Here is an 18,178-nt window from a genome sequence, read left to right on the forward strand (position 1 = left end):
GCAACTTGATTATGTCTCTTCTAGGACATTCATTTGGTGCTAAGCTGGTTAGTCATTTCTCGGGTCAGTGTCTGGCATTTCGATTAGCTTCTCAATTAGCTAGCTTTATATAATCTTTCTTTGGACGTCTTAAATTATAATCTCTAGTCTGAGGATCTTTGCCAAGACAATGATGGTTAAAACCATTCTTATCATTCTTTTACTTTTTAATCTTTCTTTGTCCAGCTTATAATCTTTCTCCTTTAATATTTAATATCCGGATTCATTTATTTCATGCAATCCGTACCTGGCCACTATTTGATCACCCATGTTTTGGCTCACGGTCCTTTGAATTCGTGGAGAAGATCTTATTCTTATATATTCTCAATCAGAGGTTTCATCTTAGACGGCACATATATGTATGTGGTGGTTTATTCAAAATCTCTTAAGATGGTGTATGTCTGGTTTTATGACCTGTATTCAATCTGAGATGGGAATATCTATACTCACTTATATGGCTTGATGCATATGATCATATTATCATTCTATACATGTAAAACATAATGTCTCCAAGCTTATAGACTTTAGAATCTTAGTCTTATAAATAATGGCTTATATGGCCGAACCTTTTATAGGTAATGGCTTACTTGGCCGAACCTTTATAGGTAATGGATTGTGTGCGGCCAAGTTATGGCCGAGCCATTTATTCTCATGGTCTCTTCAGTCGGGTAATGGCCTCTTTGGTTTGTCCGTTTGTATCATGGCCTTTACGGCCGAGGAATGGTCCTTTATGGCCGAGTAATGACCGAGCCATATAACATGATGTCTTAGACCATAGTGGTACACGAACTTGTAGTATTGATCATGGGTTTATCCTCTCTCCCCCTCATGACCATACTATAAGGTCGTGGTGCTTGGGACAATTAAGCCTAATGAGTTTCCCTTTGTGTACATGTTTCACAACGTGAGATCATTTACGGGATAACTCTTTGTGCCTTTTCAATTTCAATCTTTGCATCAAGTTCTAGATTCGGATGGCTAATCCTATCATGCCATATATTGTAAAATTTTGTGGTGTATATCAGTATTGTCACCACTTCTCTTGCCTCTTATCATACTGATCTTATAGCATAGTTTTAAATCAGTAGAGATCATAGGTATAGTCTCGACCACTTATAAGGTCTTAGGCGTTTGTTTTTCTTTAAAACCGAAGGAACTTGTTTCCTTCTTGCCCATTGTTTCTATTTGGAAACCATTTATAATTCAATGGGTCACATATCATTGGGTGTGTATAATGCCCTTTAGGCAATGCCTTAGCCATAGTTTCTTTACTAGGCTTACTATACCCCTTTCATGATTTCTTACTTGGTATTATGCTCTTTAGGCAAAAATAGAATCATTCATATGTTCAAGTATGATCAGGCAAGATAATGAATTCAAAACCAATTCCATTGTATATGTAAAATCGTGAATGACAATTAGGTTAAAGCAAATCACAAATCAATAAAATGTCGAGATCTCTCTTAGTCAATAGACATGCCGGCCACTCCTTGAGTTATATTGGACACGGCTCCCTTGGATTCATCCTGATCTATATCGGTCTTATTTGTATCAGGGTATCTCATCTCACTGCTCCTCTTTAGTACCTTGTCATTCTCAATCACCGTTAGGCAAAAGATCAGGTCATTGTAAGTGGTAGAACCTCTTTCTATGTAGATATGTTTTGACAACAAATCTTCTGGATGGAATGTGGAGTATATCTTGAATAGACAATCATTATCTGTTACCTCTTCTCCACATGATCTCAGTTGGTACACGACCCTGGACAAGGCAAAGTGAAACTCAGCCACTGTCTCAAAGTCTTGGAATCTGAGACTCATCCATTCATGTTTGACCTTTGGTAATAATACCATAGTGTATCTGGACTTTAATTATGTCCAAAGGTCACGAGGATTCTCAATATGTAGATACTGATTTCTCAGTTCCTCAGTGAGATGATGGCGCATTATTGTAATGACTCTTAACTTTTCACTTTCAATTTCATCATTTCTTTCAATGATACATTTCCCGAGTCCTCTAGACTTCAGGGCAATTGAAGTGTTCATTTCCATTCTGGATAATATCTTCCAGAGAGATTTAGAATGGTATAATCCATGGGTTCAAATCTCGGCATCTGAAATCATGTTATCAATTTATGATTTAGAATTCTTGCAACCAATTAAATAATCAGTGCATATGATCTCATAAGTCTCCCTATGATACTTGGACCACACGGTCATGTTTTGTGATGCTTAGACTTCACGGCCATTATTTGATACAACGATCTTAAGGATCGAATCATGATGCAATCCGGTTTATATAACCATCCGGATACTAGGCCACACGGCCATATGGATATGCATTTAGCCAAACGGCTTTTAATCAATCAAGGGCACAAGGCCGCAAGTGTGGACAATGTATTTAGGCCTCACGGCCGTTCAGTATGATTCATAACACAATGCCACACAATCCATATCAATCAAGTTTACCAATTTCAAGGTTGGTAATGTTTCAGCTAGAGTTTAGTGTTTTAGAATCAAATAATCTAGCAACCTAACTCTCATTCAAAACAATATTAAACTTTCAATCTTTAAAGTTTTGTGAGATTTAAGGTTTCAAGGCCTTTAGGAATTTTAAAATTCGAGATTAGGGTTTTAGTTTAAACAATATTCAGATTCAAGTTTTAAAAACAATCCTAACCATAGCTCTAGGCGATCAATCAAACACTCAAGTTTCAAATCAAAATTAAAACCGATTTTCCAAAATTAGGGTTTTAGGGGACTTCGAAAACTTTGATCTTTGATCAAGGGGATTTGATTTGAGATTCAAAAACCTTTAAGGTTCTGATTTTAATTGATCAATGGATCAATCTCGTTCTTAGGTTTTAGATCGAACTTATAGAGCTTCGATTTACTCATAGGGGATTGATCTATTTAACCTATGGCCTTTAGTTTTAGAGATTATATTTTAAGGTTTCAATCTTTACAAAACAACCAAATTCGATTCTTGTTTTCAGATTTTGAATTACCTTTATTTTGTAGGGTTGAACCGGACCACCAAAGTCAGATGAACCTCTAGTTGCACACGGACGCGAGCTGGCTCCTTATCGGGTCGCAAGCTGGGACGGGACGCGAGCTATCTGGAACGTCTTGCGTCTGGTCACAGACGTGTGCTGAGGTAGTCGGACGGAATCGGGACGCGTCTTCTTCTTATCTAGTTCGCGAGCTGCTGCAAGCGGCTGATCTGAATTGCGAGCTGGCTGTAACGCGAACGTGAGCTGGTTCTGTTGTGTACACGAAGCTGCGAATGTCTAGGATCAGGAACGCTTAAGAGCTTTAGCTGATCAGGTGTTTGCAAGCCGGAACGGAAGCAAGAACAAGTTAGGGTTCTTCGGGATTAGATCTTTGCACCAACTCCTCTTAGCTCATGAAATAAAAACAAGGAGTATTAGATTACATGAACACCATAATCTGAACAAGATATCATCAAAAAACTAAGGTATGATAAACTTATCTTTCACAGGATTTGAATTTGGCTAGAAAATCATGTTGGTTCGGATTAGGGTTCCAAAAGACCAAGACGGCGCCGTGTATTGTTTCTGCGAGTGAGGGCGCGTCTGAGATCGGATTGACAAACGGTTTACGCTGATGGATTTGTCTCGTCAAGAGCTTCAAGATAATATGTGGCTTGTCGTCTGGTTCCTCAGGGTTTGAGAGATAGATCGATTTTAAGTTGCGCCTGATTTAGGGTTTATGTGTGACGGATTTTAAGTTAGGTTTAGGGTTTTTCTTTCTCAGGGTTTTGGTAGTCTATCGTGCTGATAACGTGTTGTAATTAGAGAGTTTAGAGACTGAATATTTCTGTGTTCTTATTAATGATCAACGGAGTTCCTTTATATAAGGATTACAAGATGAAGATAAATGGAAAGTATCCAAAACCTAAACTCACTAGGATTAGGAAAACTACTAATACATAATAATGGAAAGATTACATCTACTAGGAAAATGAAAGGGTTTATTTTTCTCTAAGCTTTGTGGCCGCCTTTCTCTTTCCTGAAGTCGGCTCTCTCTAGGTTTCGGCCGACCCTCCATCTTCTAGGTATTGGGATGGTCTTGGACCGGGTCTGGTTAATGTCAATCCACTCCATGATTTATAACACGGTCTATCTATTTGTATTTAACTAAATGCACCAGTATGATAACAACATTTTGGTAATGAAAACAAAACAAATCAAACTGAATCCTTAGGGATACACAAACCGTAGAAACTTTCTTAATCTTCTCATTGCAAATACTTCTTTAGTTTTCTTCTGACATTGTAGTCGCCACTTTCAAGTTTTGTCGCTTACTTCTTCTGTGGTGTTTGAATCTTGTGACATACTTCTTCTGTGGTGTTTTTGAAGACCTTCCTTTCATCTTCAATGCCTAGAGTCAAACATAAACACATATTAGTATACAGTTTGACAACCATTTTTTAGGTTGCGTATGCGTCCACATCTTTTTCACTTACCCAAAATAATGATCAAATACCTTATCTACTCAACAGCTTGAACGAAGCAAAGAATGATAATCGAATTTAACATCAGGTTCTACTGACATTGTCCCCTCCAAATTTTTTCAATTCTCAATAATGTGTAAATTAAGAAAAGATTTATGTGCTTGACCAAAAAAAAAGATCAAAGTGCTCACACACGCGATTCAAAAGTCGAAGAAATTACCATGATTGTCTTCATGCTCTACTGCTTGAGCTATTACAGCCACCTCATGTCATAAATCCATTCTCAGCAGGCTTCTTTGAACCACCTTCAGAGCCAGACCCATTGACCAAATTGAGATGAATAAAATTTGGGTAAATTACTCTGGTTTACGAGAAAAGCTTTTTGCAGCCTTTTGTATATTCAGCAGTAGAAGAAGAAGCGCTATTATCTCCAAATTGTGCAGAAATGTAGCCCTCGGAAACCATGACCTTGTTGTCTCCTTAACTTTTTACAACTAACATGTAACCCAAATCTGGGAAAAACTACATGTTTACATAATAATAGAATCAGTCGAAGCCAAACAGATAAATAAGTGAGAGTTAAAATTTATTCATGAAGGATAAAAACTATATTTACGATGAACTAAGCTTTTGAAAAGGAAACACAAATGTAGACTCATGAAGCAAACATCAATAGAAAGACTTACGATGACAAGTCGTAAAGATATATATATCTTTATAGCTTTTACCAAAAGGAGATGTATCATACGGAAGTATATAAATAATAAATATATATATACTGAGTATGTCCTTTACCATCCAATCCATCAATGTATCACTCAAATCAGTACCTGCAGAAATATAATCTTAATTTCCAGAGATGCAAACCAGGGATTTAGAATAACGAAGATAAGACTGAAAAGAAAATTTATTCATCCAAGTATATTATGTTTCAAGGGCATAAGTAGCTTAAATAAGAGACCAACAAAAAGATTGTGCCAGATCATAAAGATTGACACAGATGGAAAGTAATCCCATAAATCACAAACCGCTCTAGTATTAAACCACTCCTCACAAACCAGTGAAAACAAACAGAGTAATGCAATGTCTCTCAGATGTGTGGAGTACCAGAGAAACTGGGTAGAAACTTGATGATATGAAAAAAATGGTGAACTATGACATGAAAAGGTGACTGGATTCTTACCTTCTCAACTATCTGTTCCATTTGAGCAGCCCTCAAAATAACATCCTCTAGGCACTCTTTAAAGGTTCCAACAGGGAAACAGGAGCAACGATAGTAAAAAATACATTACCACAATCTGGAAAAGTAGATGGACTTCAAACCATTTTAGATGGGACTTACTTCTCTCGAGAGAGTGGGAAAACAATATTTGACTAAGCACCATTTCTCTAGCCTCCCTAAACAAATGTTCCAATCATAAAATAGATTAGTTCCAAACTTGTAAAAATATTAAACTAATAGACAGCCACAATGCAAACCTTTCAGCATCATCTGGTGATCTCCGTTGATTTACGTTCTGTTGATTGACACTCTTCTCCTGCTAGACAGGTTGGTTCACGATGAGATAAAAATGTAACTTTTCCCAATTATAAAAAAGACTGGCATAAGTAAAGGTAATAAATAGTTACAGCGCCATGTCGAGAGGCCAGCTCTAGCAATTCTATGTCTAATATCTTCTTGTTCAGAACCAGCCTACACAGAAGAAGTAGAAGAGTCAGATCAATAAAAGATTAATTTTGCAAAGATCGTAACTCTCAAATAAGAACTATTTTTTGGCTTAACTTGGTACAATACTTTGATTGCTGTAAACTTATCTATCAAATGAAACAAATGATCAAGGACATTGATCCAATTTTGAACCTGATTGGGCTGTTTCTGTGGCTCAGCCGTCGTTACCAGTATCGGGATCCACGCGGCCGAGGGGTACGCTTTTGGTTGCGTCGCTAATCCATTGATTTAAAAAAAAAGAAACGAATTTGGGTGAAGAATAAAATTGAATATATGATTCAAGAATGTTATTTGATGAGTAGGAGTGGGTGGTGAATCTGGTGATTAATACACAAAACTGAAATTTGTAGCAAGTCAAATCGATTCAAATGAAGTGGAAGAGTCGGGACGATGGTGACAGGATTTGAGTTCTTTTGGGCTCATTAACGATGAGTCATTTAACATGTAGCCCACATAAGTTACTCGACTCATAGGAGTGACGTGGCGTTGGAGAACTTTATGATTGACTGATTAAATTGGAGGACGTGGACACCCTAGCTGATGAGTATATCCTACTTTTAGTATTGCGACTAGAGTCATTCTCCGCGCTACGCGCGGATACGTGTATGATGATCAACAATTGCATAAAGTTGTAAAGTACAGGAGATAAGTTGTAAAGTAAAAGTTTGGTGCAAATCATGTTTAGAAGCAGAGGAAAATTGTTATCATTATAAAGAGCAGATATTAAGGTCTTAAAACAGAAAAGTGAAACTCATAGATAAGTTGGTGGACTTTTTGACGAAGATGGCGTGTAGATGTGATGAGATTTTTTTGAGTTGGAGTGCCTGAAATTGTTTTAAAAAAATCAGTGAACATAACTTAGTAATATAAGTCAATTTATTTAATTCATAGTATAGGTAGACGTACTTGAAAGTGGTGAGATATCCATCATCAGGGAATGAGTTTTAGATCTGATTTGTTTTTGTTGATAGCGAAAACACTGAATAGCAAATAAATGTGAATTATTAGTTAAATAACAACTTAAAACATCTTGAATGAGATGTTGAATTTAAAATTTTACTTACTCTCATGGGAACGAAGGCGGTTGAAGATTTCTTTGTAGACTATGTTTTTCACTTTTTGTATCGGTTTTTATGAAATATATAATTTTGTGTAAATTTTCTTCTATGTTCAAGTTTTAAGTGTGATTATGTTAAGAGAATGAGATTGAGTTTTCAAATACCAAAATTCTTTTTTTATGTCAGGGTATTTAATAAAGTGGAGAATAAGATCTTAATTTTGAGGAAATCTTAGTCGAATATATTTTGTAGTTGTTTAGAACAATGTCAGTAATTGTTATTACTAACACTTGTTGTTGTTTTTTATATATATTTATGTTATATTTGAGGTTTTTATAAAAAAGAGTTTTATATCTGATGATTTATTTTTGCTTTACGTTATGGTGCAATTATAATGGATTATTATGGTTACTGATATAGAACAAAGAAAACAGAGAGCTTTTGACTGAATAATACTCTTTCCTTAACCTTTACAAAGATTATTACATAATAGTTTTATAGTGACAAATAGACAATCTAGGCTAGGCAATTTGGACTATTAGAACCAGCTATTTAGGACAGCTTAAAGCTTCATTGTCCTTCACATACAGATGAGAAAGCATCAAAATGGTTGTGGCAAGGTACAGTCGAGGTCGTACTATTCCTCTTTTCCGAATCTCTTTCATGTTGATAAGATGACCATTGGATACTTGAAGGATTGGGCTTGAGCTCTCTATCGTTGATGTCTTGGGCTGACATGGGTTTCGTGTGGGCCACTTCAGTATCTTCACTTACAACTGAATGTATTGAAACATAAGTAATGGCGTTGAATTGTTGGCTAAAGAGTAATGTATTTCTTTGTCTTTCTTTGTTTCTTTTGTTTGATGTTTTTGGTTATATTTGCTTATATATTCTGAATTAGTTGTACTGATATGTTTATAATAAGGCCAAAAGGTAACAAATAACAAATCCAAATGTTAGAAAAAGAGTAACAAATGTACTATTTTAAATGGAGAAACTGAGCTTAACGTTTATCTGAATTTAAACACATAATAAATCTTCATTTCATTTGAGAAATATTAATTCATTTGTATGTAGGATACATGAGTTGTTTTCTTTCTTGGTTCTAACATATATTTTTAATTTAGAATAAGCATATGTTGGTCCGAATATAACACATGTTAATTTTATTAGTTATTTAATATCTATTTCTCTGTTTTCATGTTTTATAGTGTTTGCATATTTTATTAAAGTATAATTTTGTTGTATAAATGTGATAACTAATTTTCTATTTATATATTGCAAATTTATTTAAAGTATGACGTTGATGGTTAAATGTTTCTTTAATGACACATCACTTTATCTATTTTAGGATCGACCCTTTGGTATCAAGATGTGGCAAAGAAAAAAAGCTACCATACGTTAATAGTAGTACTATGGGATTATTAATATTATTAATTTAATTTTTGTAAATACCATGGGATTATTATATTCACCTGTATGCATTTTTCTTTTGATTGATAATTACAGGAATCTTGTGTGGTATGACTCTTGTCGATTTGCTCTTTGTTTCCAAATTAATGCAACAAAAGTAACAAAAGATGGAAAATGTGTTAGAAATCTTGTGAGTTATGAGGGGCTCAGCTTGGAAAACAAATCTTTCGGACTCGTGCTGGAGAATCAAGTGACCACGGCGACTTTCCTCAGCTTTAACTTGGCACAATTAGAGTCTTCTAAACAATTTTTGTCTCCACTTGATTATTCCTGGCCGCCAGGGCAGAGGAAGGAGCCACAAGTGTACTTGACGGACTTGACACTCAGAGAGAGCTAACCGGCCAGGTTAAGGAGAGGAGGAGCTTGGTGGTGCCACAAGTCTTTATGATGACTTTGTAGGGGTAGACAAAGAAGCTGGACTCAGAGAGGACGCAAGAGTCGAAGTGATTGTTGGAGAGAGAAGAAACAATCTCGCAGGAAGCAGGAGTGTGTATTTCGTCAAGCTGGGACCTGGTCAGAGTATGGAGACCCAGTCCCTTGGAGTCTTGAAAGATGCTAGGCTCAAAGAAAGAGACCTCGGGCGGCTTCTCGTAACTTCAAAACCGATTGCAGATAAGGCCATGTCACCTTGTTGTTTGAACTTGTAGTAGGAGGAGAGAACGATGGGATTGGGGAACCAAGCAGAAACGGAGCTTCACAGAAAGTAAATTATAAACTCGAAATTAAAGAAAACAGCTATAACTATAGTGAAGACTCGGTGCGCTACAACTCAGGATGGCCTCTTAGCGCACTGCAAATAAAGAAAGAAACATTGTTAAGAAACATGATACTGTAATGGAGAGAGAGGGTAATGTAATGAAGGGAAGAAGAAGCTTTACGTTGGAGTAGACAGAGATTTGAATTTCTTGATTCCACCGTTGGGGCGAACGTCTTCAATGCTGTAACCGAGGGGAGCTTCGTAAAATAAGGAACTACTACTACTGCTGGACTTCTTTTTACCATATTTTGACTCCATCACAATCTCATTCACGCTTTCTGCAATTTCAAGACCAAACCATATGTATTAGATGCAGGAAAGAAAAACAACGCTTAATAGAGACGTATCAATGTTCAAAGTTTTCACATTTCAATAACAGATCTTGAATAAACGTTCAATTTATCAGATGAGACATGATCAGAATTGTTTCATTATATCTACAACTATGAGACTTAAAACGAATATAGGCATCTATATATGTAAACACAACATCAATCAAAACATAAATCGTCTGATACATAATATAAGAATTGCTCAGAATGATGAATCTCTTGTACCAAAAAACGAATAAAATGTAAATCAATCGTAATCGTAGGTAAAGACGTTAGAGATATTTACTTTATATATAAAGATTTAGATCAAGACCAGAATTACGAATCCCTTCTTTCCAGATATGAACGAAACCTCCAGAAACTTAAAGTCAAAACAATCGAGGTTATGATAGCATCATCCTCAGGGTTGTTAGGATGATTTAGAGTGTAGGGATGCTAACCTTTTTACCTTTTTATAATCGAACCTCGACTGTCCTCGAAGAGAAAAGGTGGCATTGAAGATAGATCGATGAATTTAAGAAGAAATTTAATAGGAATGACCGATGGATTTCTGGATCAGTAGGAAGAAGATGAAAAGTTGGTTTGAAACCTAGAGGCGGAGAAGAGAGAGCGAGATGAAACTATATCATAACAAAAGTCCAAAATACAGATCCAAAACCACAGAAGCCCAAACCCAAGTAATCATTTAATGATGTGGAGGAATGCTGCAATTCTACTGGACGAATTTCCAGTCCGACGTGGACACCCTCAGAGGGCTTTATATTTGGCTTTTAGTATAGTTTTGATTTTGATAGTGTTGTATTTTTTTGTTGTTTATATAATGGAAACAATAGAAAAATTGATACCATATGTAATATCGTAATATCTACGCTTAGGCCCATTATACATTTTGGACCTAGATAGCCCAACTTTGTAAAAGTAACCATCTTTTGTTTTTTGTTTTTTGTTTTTGTTTTTATACCTGAAAATTGAAAAAAAGTAGCAACCCACTAAAAAAACCTAAAGACTCGCGTTGCGAAGAGACAAATACAGTGTTGTGTCGACTCTGGTGTTTCTCGCAGTCGCAGGCTCTCAGCCTCGTTAAACCATTAGCAGAGAGAGAAAGACCCTTAAAACCCTATCTGCCTTTGTTCTTGGCGATGAATACCTCCCAAGCAACTCGTGCGGCTCTGTTTCTAAACGTAACTATTCTCTTACTCGCAGTTTTACTCTAAGTCCTCTGTCGTATGATTGATAAGCTTAATTACTCATGTTCTATTGCATAAGCGTTTCATAGATTATTGTTAATACAGTCGCATAGCTCTGTGTTGGCGTCTGTGATGTTGTTTTATTTGGTAGAAGATTCCTTTTTTCTAGATTTTTTTCGTTTTAACAAAGCTTTAATGGCTCTTGCAGGGGGTTTCCAATAGACAAACGACGCTTTTGCAGAGAAGCTCAACAACTCAACTGTGGGGTTCTGTTAGATTTCAAACCCCACAGGGTCTGCGGTCTCTGAATAGAGCAAAAGCTACTACTGGCTTGAGATGTTCTACTCCTGCTGTTTCTGTTGTTGAGCAACCGAGCTTAGTTGAGAAACCTGCTGCAGAGGTCATCCATTTCTACCGCGTCCCTTTGATTCAAGAAAGCGCAAACGCTGAGCTTCTCAAAGCTGTTCAAACCAAAATCAGCAACCAGGTTGTCAGTTTAACAACAGAACAATGTTTCAATATTGGTCTTGAAACTGAATTACCAGAAGAAGAAAAGCTATCTGTCCTAAAGTGGATTCTTCAAGAAACATTCGAGCCAGAGAATCTAGGTACTACTTTCATCCTCTCATTGTATTATTTTGTTTACTTGCAATGGTAACTAAACTGTTTATGCTTACAGGCACAGATAGTTTTCTTGAGAGGAAGAAGCAGCAAGGACTTCACGCTACAATCATTGAAGTCGGTCCCAGACTGTCTTTTACAACAGCTTGGTCCACCAATGCGGTATCGATATGCAGAGCTTGTGGTTTAAACGAAGTGACTCGCTTAGAAAGGTCCAGGAGGTACCTCTTGTTCAGCAACGAGCCACTCTTGGAGACTCAAATACACGAGTTTGCTGCAATGGTTCACGATAGAATGACCGAGTGTGTGTACACCCAAAGGCTGACTTCATTCGAGACAAATGTGGTCCCTGAGGAAGTAAAGTATGTGCCTGTGATGGAGAAAGGTAGAGAGGCGCTTGAAGAAATCAACCAGAAGATGGGTTTAGCCTTTGATGAGCAAGACTTGCAGTATTACACTAAACTTTTCAAAGAGGACATTAAGCGTAACCCCACCAATGTTGAGCTGTTTGATATCGCTCAGTCCAACAGCGAGCATAGTCGACATTGGTTCTTTGCTGGGAACATTGTTATTGATGGAAAGCCAATGGATAGGTCTCTTATGCAGATTGTAAAGAGCACTTGGGAGGTAGGTAACTATAAATGGTGAACTTTAATTTTTTTTAAATGATAAAACTCTTATTTTATGTGTTTGAATATGCAGGCAAATCGAAATAACTCTGTCATTGGGTTTAAGGATAACTCCAGTGCTATAAGAGGGTTTATGGTGAACCAGCTACGACCTGTGCTTCCTGGTTCCACTTGCTTACTTGATCTCAGCGCACGTGATCTCGACATCTTGTTCACTGCTGAGACTCATAACTTCCCTTGTGCGGTGGCTCCTTACCCTGGCGCTGAGACAGGTGCTGGAGGGAGAATCAGAGACACACACGCAACTGGAAGAGGCTCATTTGTGGTTGCATCCACTTCTGGTTACTGTGTTGGTAACCTCAACATGGAGGGCTCTTATGCTCCTTGGGAAGACTCCTCTTTCCAGTACCCATCAAACCTTGCCTCACCTTTACAGATACTCGTAGACGCTAGCAACGGCGCGTCTGACTATGGTAACAAGTTTGGAGAGCCTATGATTCAAGGATATACAAGAACCTTTGGGATGAGACTGCCAAGTGGGGATAGGAGAGAGTGGTTGAAGCCTATTATGTTCAGTGCAGGTATTGGACAGATTGATCATACTCATATAACTAAAGGTGAGCCTGAGGTTGGGATGCTTGTTGTTAAGATTGGTGGACCTGCTTACCGTATTGGCATGGGAGGAGGCGCTGCTTCGAGTATGGTGAGTGGTCAGAACGATGCGGAGCTTGATTTCAATGCTGTGCAGCGTGGAGACGCTGAGATGTCTCAGAAGCTGTACCGTGTTGTCCGTGCTTGTATTGAGATGGGGGAGAAGAATCCTATCATCAGTATTCATGATCAAGGCGCTGGTGGGAACTGTAATGTGGTGAAAGAGATTATTTATCCTAAAGGTGCGGAGATTGATATAAGAGCGGTTGTTGTTGGTGATCATACCATGTCTGTGTTGGAGATTTGGGGAGCTGAGTATCAAGAGCAAGATGCTATTTTGGTAAAAGCTGAGAGCAGAGAGGTTTTGGAATCGATCTGTAAGAGGGAGAGGCTTTCAATGGCTGTGCTTGGAACAATTAATGGAGAAGGTCGCTGTACTTTGATTGACAGCACAGCTGCAGCTAAGTGCAAGAAGGAAGGCTTACCTCCACCACCTCCTGCTGTGGATCTTGAGCTCGAGAAGGTTCTTGGCGACATGCCTAAGAAGACGTTTGAGTTCAACCGCGTTTCTTATGCACGGGAACCACTTGATATCGCTCCTGGGATTACATTGATGGACTCTTTGAAAAGGGTTCTGCGTTTACCATCTGTTTCTTCCAAGCGGTTCTTGACAACCAAAGTGGATAGATGTGTGACAGGTCTTGTCGCTCAGCAGCAAACAGTTGGACCATTGCAGATCACTCTTGCTGATGTTGCAGTCATCGCACAGACATTCACAGATCTAACAGGCGGTGCATGCGCCATTGGAGAGCAACCAATCAAAGGTCTGCTTGATCCAAAAGCCATGGCGAGACTAGCCGTTGGAGAGGCTTTGACAAATCTGGTTTGGGCGAAGGTTACTGCGCTTTCTGATGTTAAAGCTAGTGGTAACTGGATGTACGCTGCCAAGCTTGAAGGAGAAGGATCAGCGATGTATGATGCTGCGATTGCTCTAGCTGATGCCATGATTGAACTTGGCATTGCAATTGATGGTGGCAAAGACAGTCTTTCAATGGCAGCTCATGCGGATGGTGAAGTTGTTAAAGCTCCAGGGAATCTTGTGATCAGTGCCTATGTTACCTGTCCTGACATAACAAAGACAGTGACTCCTGATCTGAAGCTAGGAGATGATGATGATGGTGTTCTCTTGCATGTTGATTTGGCAAAGGGAAAGAGGAGGTTAGGTGGATCTGCACTGGCTCAGGTCTTTGGTCAGATTGGAAACGACTGTCCTGATGTTGATGATGTTCCGTATCTAAAAAACGTTTTCGAAGGCGTTCAAGCTCTCATCTCAGAGGACTTGGTATCTGCTGGACATGACATCAGCGATGGTGGACTAGTTGTAGCAGCTATGGAAATGGCTTTTGCTGGAAACAAAGGTATAAGCCTTAACTTGGATTCAAACGGGATTAGCCTCTTTGAAACTTTGTTCTCTGAAGAGCTCGGTCTCGTGATGGAGATTAGCAACAAGAACTTAGACGCTGTGTTGGAGAAGCTCCGTGGGTTTAATGTTACTGCTGAGATCATTGGGAAAGTCACAGACTCACCTTTGATTGAGGTGAAAGTAGATGGAATCACTCATTTGAGTGAGGAAACATCGTTCCTCAGAGACATGTGGGAAGACACCAATTTCCAGCTGGAGAAGCTTCAGCGATTAGCGTCTTGTGTTGAGATGGAGAAAGAAGGTTTGAAGTTGAGGCATGAGCCTAAGTGGGAGCTCTCATTTACTCCTTCATGGACCAACGATAGTTACATGTCTAAGGGTAAGCTTCTTTTTCTCATTAAGCCTATGTAACGTGTTGAGAGTTTTTATTCATTGTTTATGTTGTCAGATGCTAAACCGAAAGTAGCTGTGATCCGAGAGGAAGGCAGCAACGGAGACAGAGAAATGTCAGCTGCATTTTACGCTGCCGGTTTTGAACCGTGGGACGTGACAGTGTCTGACCTTCTAGCCGGAGCCATCACTCTTGACCATTTCCGTGGGATTGTGTTTGTTGGAGGGTTCAGCTACGCTGACGTTCTTGACTCAGCCAAAGGATGGGCTGCTTCTATAAGATTCAACTCTCCTCTCCTCAGCCAGTTCCAGGACTTCTACAAAAGACCAGACACGTTCAGCCTTGGAATCTGCAACGGCTGTCAACTAATGGCCTTGTTAGGATGGGTTCCAGGCCCTCAAGTAGGCGGGTCTCTCGACACGGCCCAGCCAAGGTTTGTTCACAACGAATCAGGAAGGTTTGAGTGCAGGTTCACAAGCGTGACCATTAAGGACTCGCCGTCGATAATGCTGAAAGGAATGGAGGGAAGCACCTTAGGAGTGTGGGCGGCTCATGGAGAAGGACGAGCTTACTTCCCGGACGAAGGGGTCTTGGACCGTATGCTTCACTCAGATTTGGCTCCGTTGAGATACTGTGATGATGATGGGAGTGTGACTGAAGCTTACCCTTTTAACCTCAATGGCTCACCGTTGGGGATAGCGGCTATATGCTCGCCTGATGGGAGACATTTGGCGATGATGCCTCATCCTGAACGTTGTTTCTTGATGTGGCAGTACCCGTGGTATCCGAAGAGCTGGGAGGTTGAGAAAGCTGGGCCTAGTCCGTGGTTGAAGATGTTCCAGAATGCTAGGGACTGGTGCTCTCAGCTTTAAGAGTTATGTTTAAGTTTGGTTGAATCTGATGTTGAGTTCTGACAATTGGATCTACGTTTTGTTTTACTTGATAATACATTCTTCATATGTAATAATATATCATTGGATGGATAGATATTGAAGTGGTGGTCCAGGATAATAAAAGCTTCCTCCAACAACACTAACAACATAGACCACCTGGTGATATTTGGATAATAAGACCCTCGACATTGATCAGAAAGTTAAAAAATGTTATAATATGCTCCCACAATCTTGATATACTTGAAAGAATGCAATTATAGAGCCAACCTTTGATAGCTTTTTTCTCTGCAAAATCTTTGTTTCAAACATACTAAGTAAAAGTACATATATAGTCTGATCACCATTTCGTTTGCACTAAAAGAAATATAAAATTAAATCAAAGAATACAATTCTTGTTTCTACTCTGCATAAAATGAGCAATGGATCATCTGGATTTCACTGTAGCATGATCGGTATCAGCTAAGTGCTTGAATAGTTTTGTCCTGGCCAAGGTAGATAAAATGGTGAGTCAATGAGTGATACAAAGTATACTGCTGGAGATGTCATAAAGAAACAAATTTTTAATGGACCAACCTTGACTCAAACTTTTCTCCGCATCTACCACATTTGTTATAAAAAGCTTTCTTCGATGTGCCCTAACAAAATTTTGATATACATATGATTTCAGTAACTACCAGGCCAGAAACTATGATCTAGTGATGCTACAAGGGAGGAACGATAGTACCTCGGATGTCATTCCTCTGGTTGATGTTTTTGATCTTGGAACTCTCTTGCTTTCCTCAAACGTTTCTGCATGAAACTCTTCCATGTCTCCATTTCTATCTTGAGTATTATCAGCTTCACTGCTCTTCTCGATTAACCCTCCAAGGTTATTCTTATCCTTATCCTTCTTACTTCTGCGCCTCCTCCCTGTGCTCTTCCTCTTATCATACTCCATTGAATCTTGCTCATCCTTCACATTGTCATCTGTGTTTAACTCTACTATGTTGGCATCACCAGCATTCTGTTTAGTTCTCTCAATCTCGACTACAACTTCATCTTCTTCTCTTGACACAACATTCTTCAGCTTATTTTTCTGCTCAGATACCATCTTCTTGAGTAGACGCATCTCGTCATCCTCATCCTCACTTTCACTAGACCCTTTCACATCCTCCTCTGTCATAACAAACTCATCATCAGTCTCATCAGCTTCTCCTATAACCTCCTCCTCAACATACTTATCTTTGGCTTCGTCATTGTCAATATTAAACCCTTCCTGAATCTTCTCTTGAAGCTCCTCTACAGTTTCAGTTTCAGCTTCCTCAACTCTCAACTCTGCCACTATCTCTTTGTGCTTCTTAGACTGCTCATGGTTCTTCCACTGCTTCTCAGTTTTGAAATTCTTGCTACAAACAATGCAATACAGCACCATACCATCATCATCATCATCATCACCATCACCATCATCCTCTTCCACTACACTGAACCCTCCATCCTCCCCCTTTGCCCAATCAGGCTCCTTGTAGTTCATAGCTCTCTCCAACCTCTCCTTAACCATATTCTCCTTCCTCTCCCTCTCCTCCACCTTCTTCACCTCCATCTCTATCCTCTTCATCACCATCATATCAACCACTCTCTTGTCCAGCTTCTTCACAAAAGCAGCCAAGCTTCTCACACTCTCGTTATACTCTCTCTTAGCCTTCTTCCTCACCTTATCATTCTCCTCCTTCATCTTCTTCCTTACCACACCGTCAGGCTCAGCCATCACATCAAACTCATCCACCCAGCAAAAATCCATAACAGTCCTAAACCCTAACCAGTAACTATAAAACTCCTTTACCTGAGCGTACGGACACTCTAGACTCCCCATGACTGGAGGAGCCTCCATTCTCAACCCTAAATTCCTAGCGAAGTTAACCTCGTTGAGATAAACACTGTTGAACACATCGGAATACACCTTGTAGAATCCTTTCCAGGTGTCAGAGTAACCGGAGTATACCTTGGTGGAGAAGAAAGGGAGGAGATTCGGAACTGTGCCGCCAGACATTCTAAAAGATTATGTAGATTGTTGTATTCAGTTATCTCAGCCGTCTGCAATAGTTTGTCTAAACTATTTATATGTTCATAAGTCATCTAAACCGAAAAATATACCTATACATAAATAAGAAAATATTGGTATAGATAGGCAAAATCTCCAAAATAAGACATTTTAAAATATTGTTGTAAATTTGTTACCCAATGAATTTTTTTTTCCAGATAGCACTCATGTGAACAGTGGTAAGAAAAAAAACTAAATTACTGTAGCGCCTAAACTCTAATCCCACCCACCCATAAATACTAACCATAAATTCTAATCATTAAATCCTAAATTTAAATATAAAATATATATATATTTCCAGATAGCACTCATATGAACAGTGATAAGAAAAAAAACTGAATTACTGTAAAGCCTAAACTCTAATCCCACCCACCCACCACCCATAAATACTAACCATAAATTCTAATCATTAGATCTTAAATTCAAATATGAAATATATATA

General features: G+C 38.7%; 2 protein-coding genes across 2 annotated transcripts; one reads left to right on the top strand and one right to left on the bottom strand.

Moving 5' to 3' along the window:
• Positions 1-10,835: 10,835 nt before the first annotated feature.
• Positions 10,836-15,760, top strand: LOC106387204 (probable phosphoribosylformylglycinamidine synthase, chloroplastic/mitochondrial). The gene is made up of 5 exons (XM_013827022.3): positions 10,836-11,045; positions 11,260-11,659; positions 11,731-12,299; positions 12,375-14,754; positions 14,824-15,760. Exons 1-5 carry the CDS (start codon positions 11,004-11,006, stop codon positions 15,636-15,638), a joined length of 4,206 nt encoding a protein of 1,401 aa, XP_013682476.2. The 5' UTR covers positions 10,836-11,003; the 3' UTR covers positions 15,639-15,760.
• A 178-nt stretch (positions 15,761-15,938) lies between these two features.
• On the bottom strand, positions 15,939-17,778 carry LOC106405173 (DNAJ protein JJJ1 homolog). The gene is made up of 3 exons (XM_013845762.3): positions 16,384-17,778; positions 16,233-16,294; positions 15,939-16,141 (listed from the first exon to the last, which is right to left on the bottom strand). The coding sequence occupies exons 1-3, from the start codon at positions 17,683-17,685 to the stop codon at positions 16,084-16,086; spliced, it is 1,422 nt and encodes a 473-aa protein (XP_013701216.1). The 5' UTR covers positions 17,686-17,778; the 3' UTR covers positions 15,939-16,083.
• Between the last annotated feature and the right edge of the window lie 400 nt (positions 17,779-18,178).

This window comes from Brassica napus, chromosome C6 (assembly GCF_020379485.1).
Source record: "Brassica napus cultivar Da-Ae chromosome C6, Da-Ae, whole genome shotgun sequence".
Taxonomy (NCBI): domain Eukaryota; kingdom Viridiplantae; phylum Streptophyta; class Magnoliopsida; order Brassicales; family Brassicaceae; genus Brassica; species Brassica napus.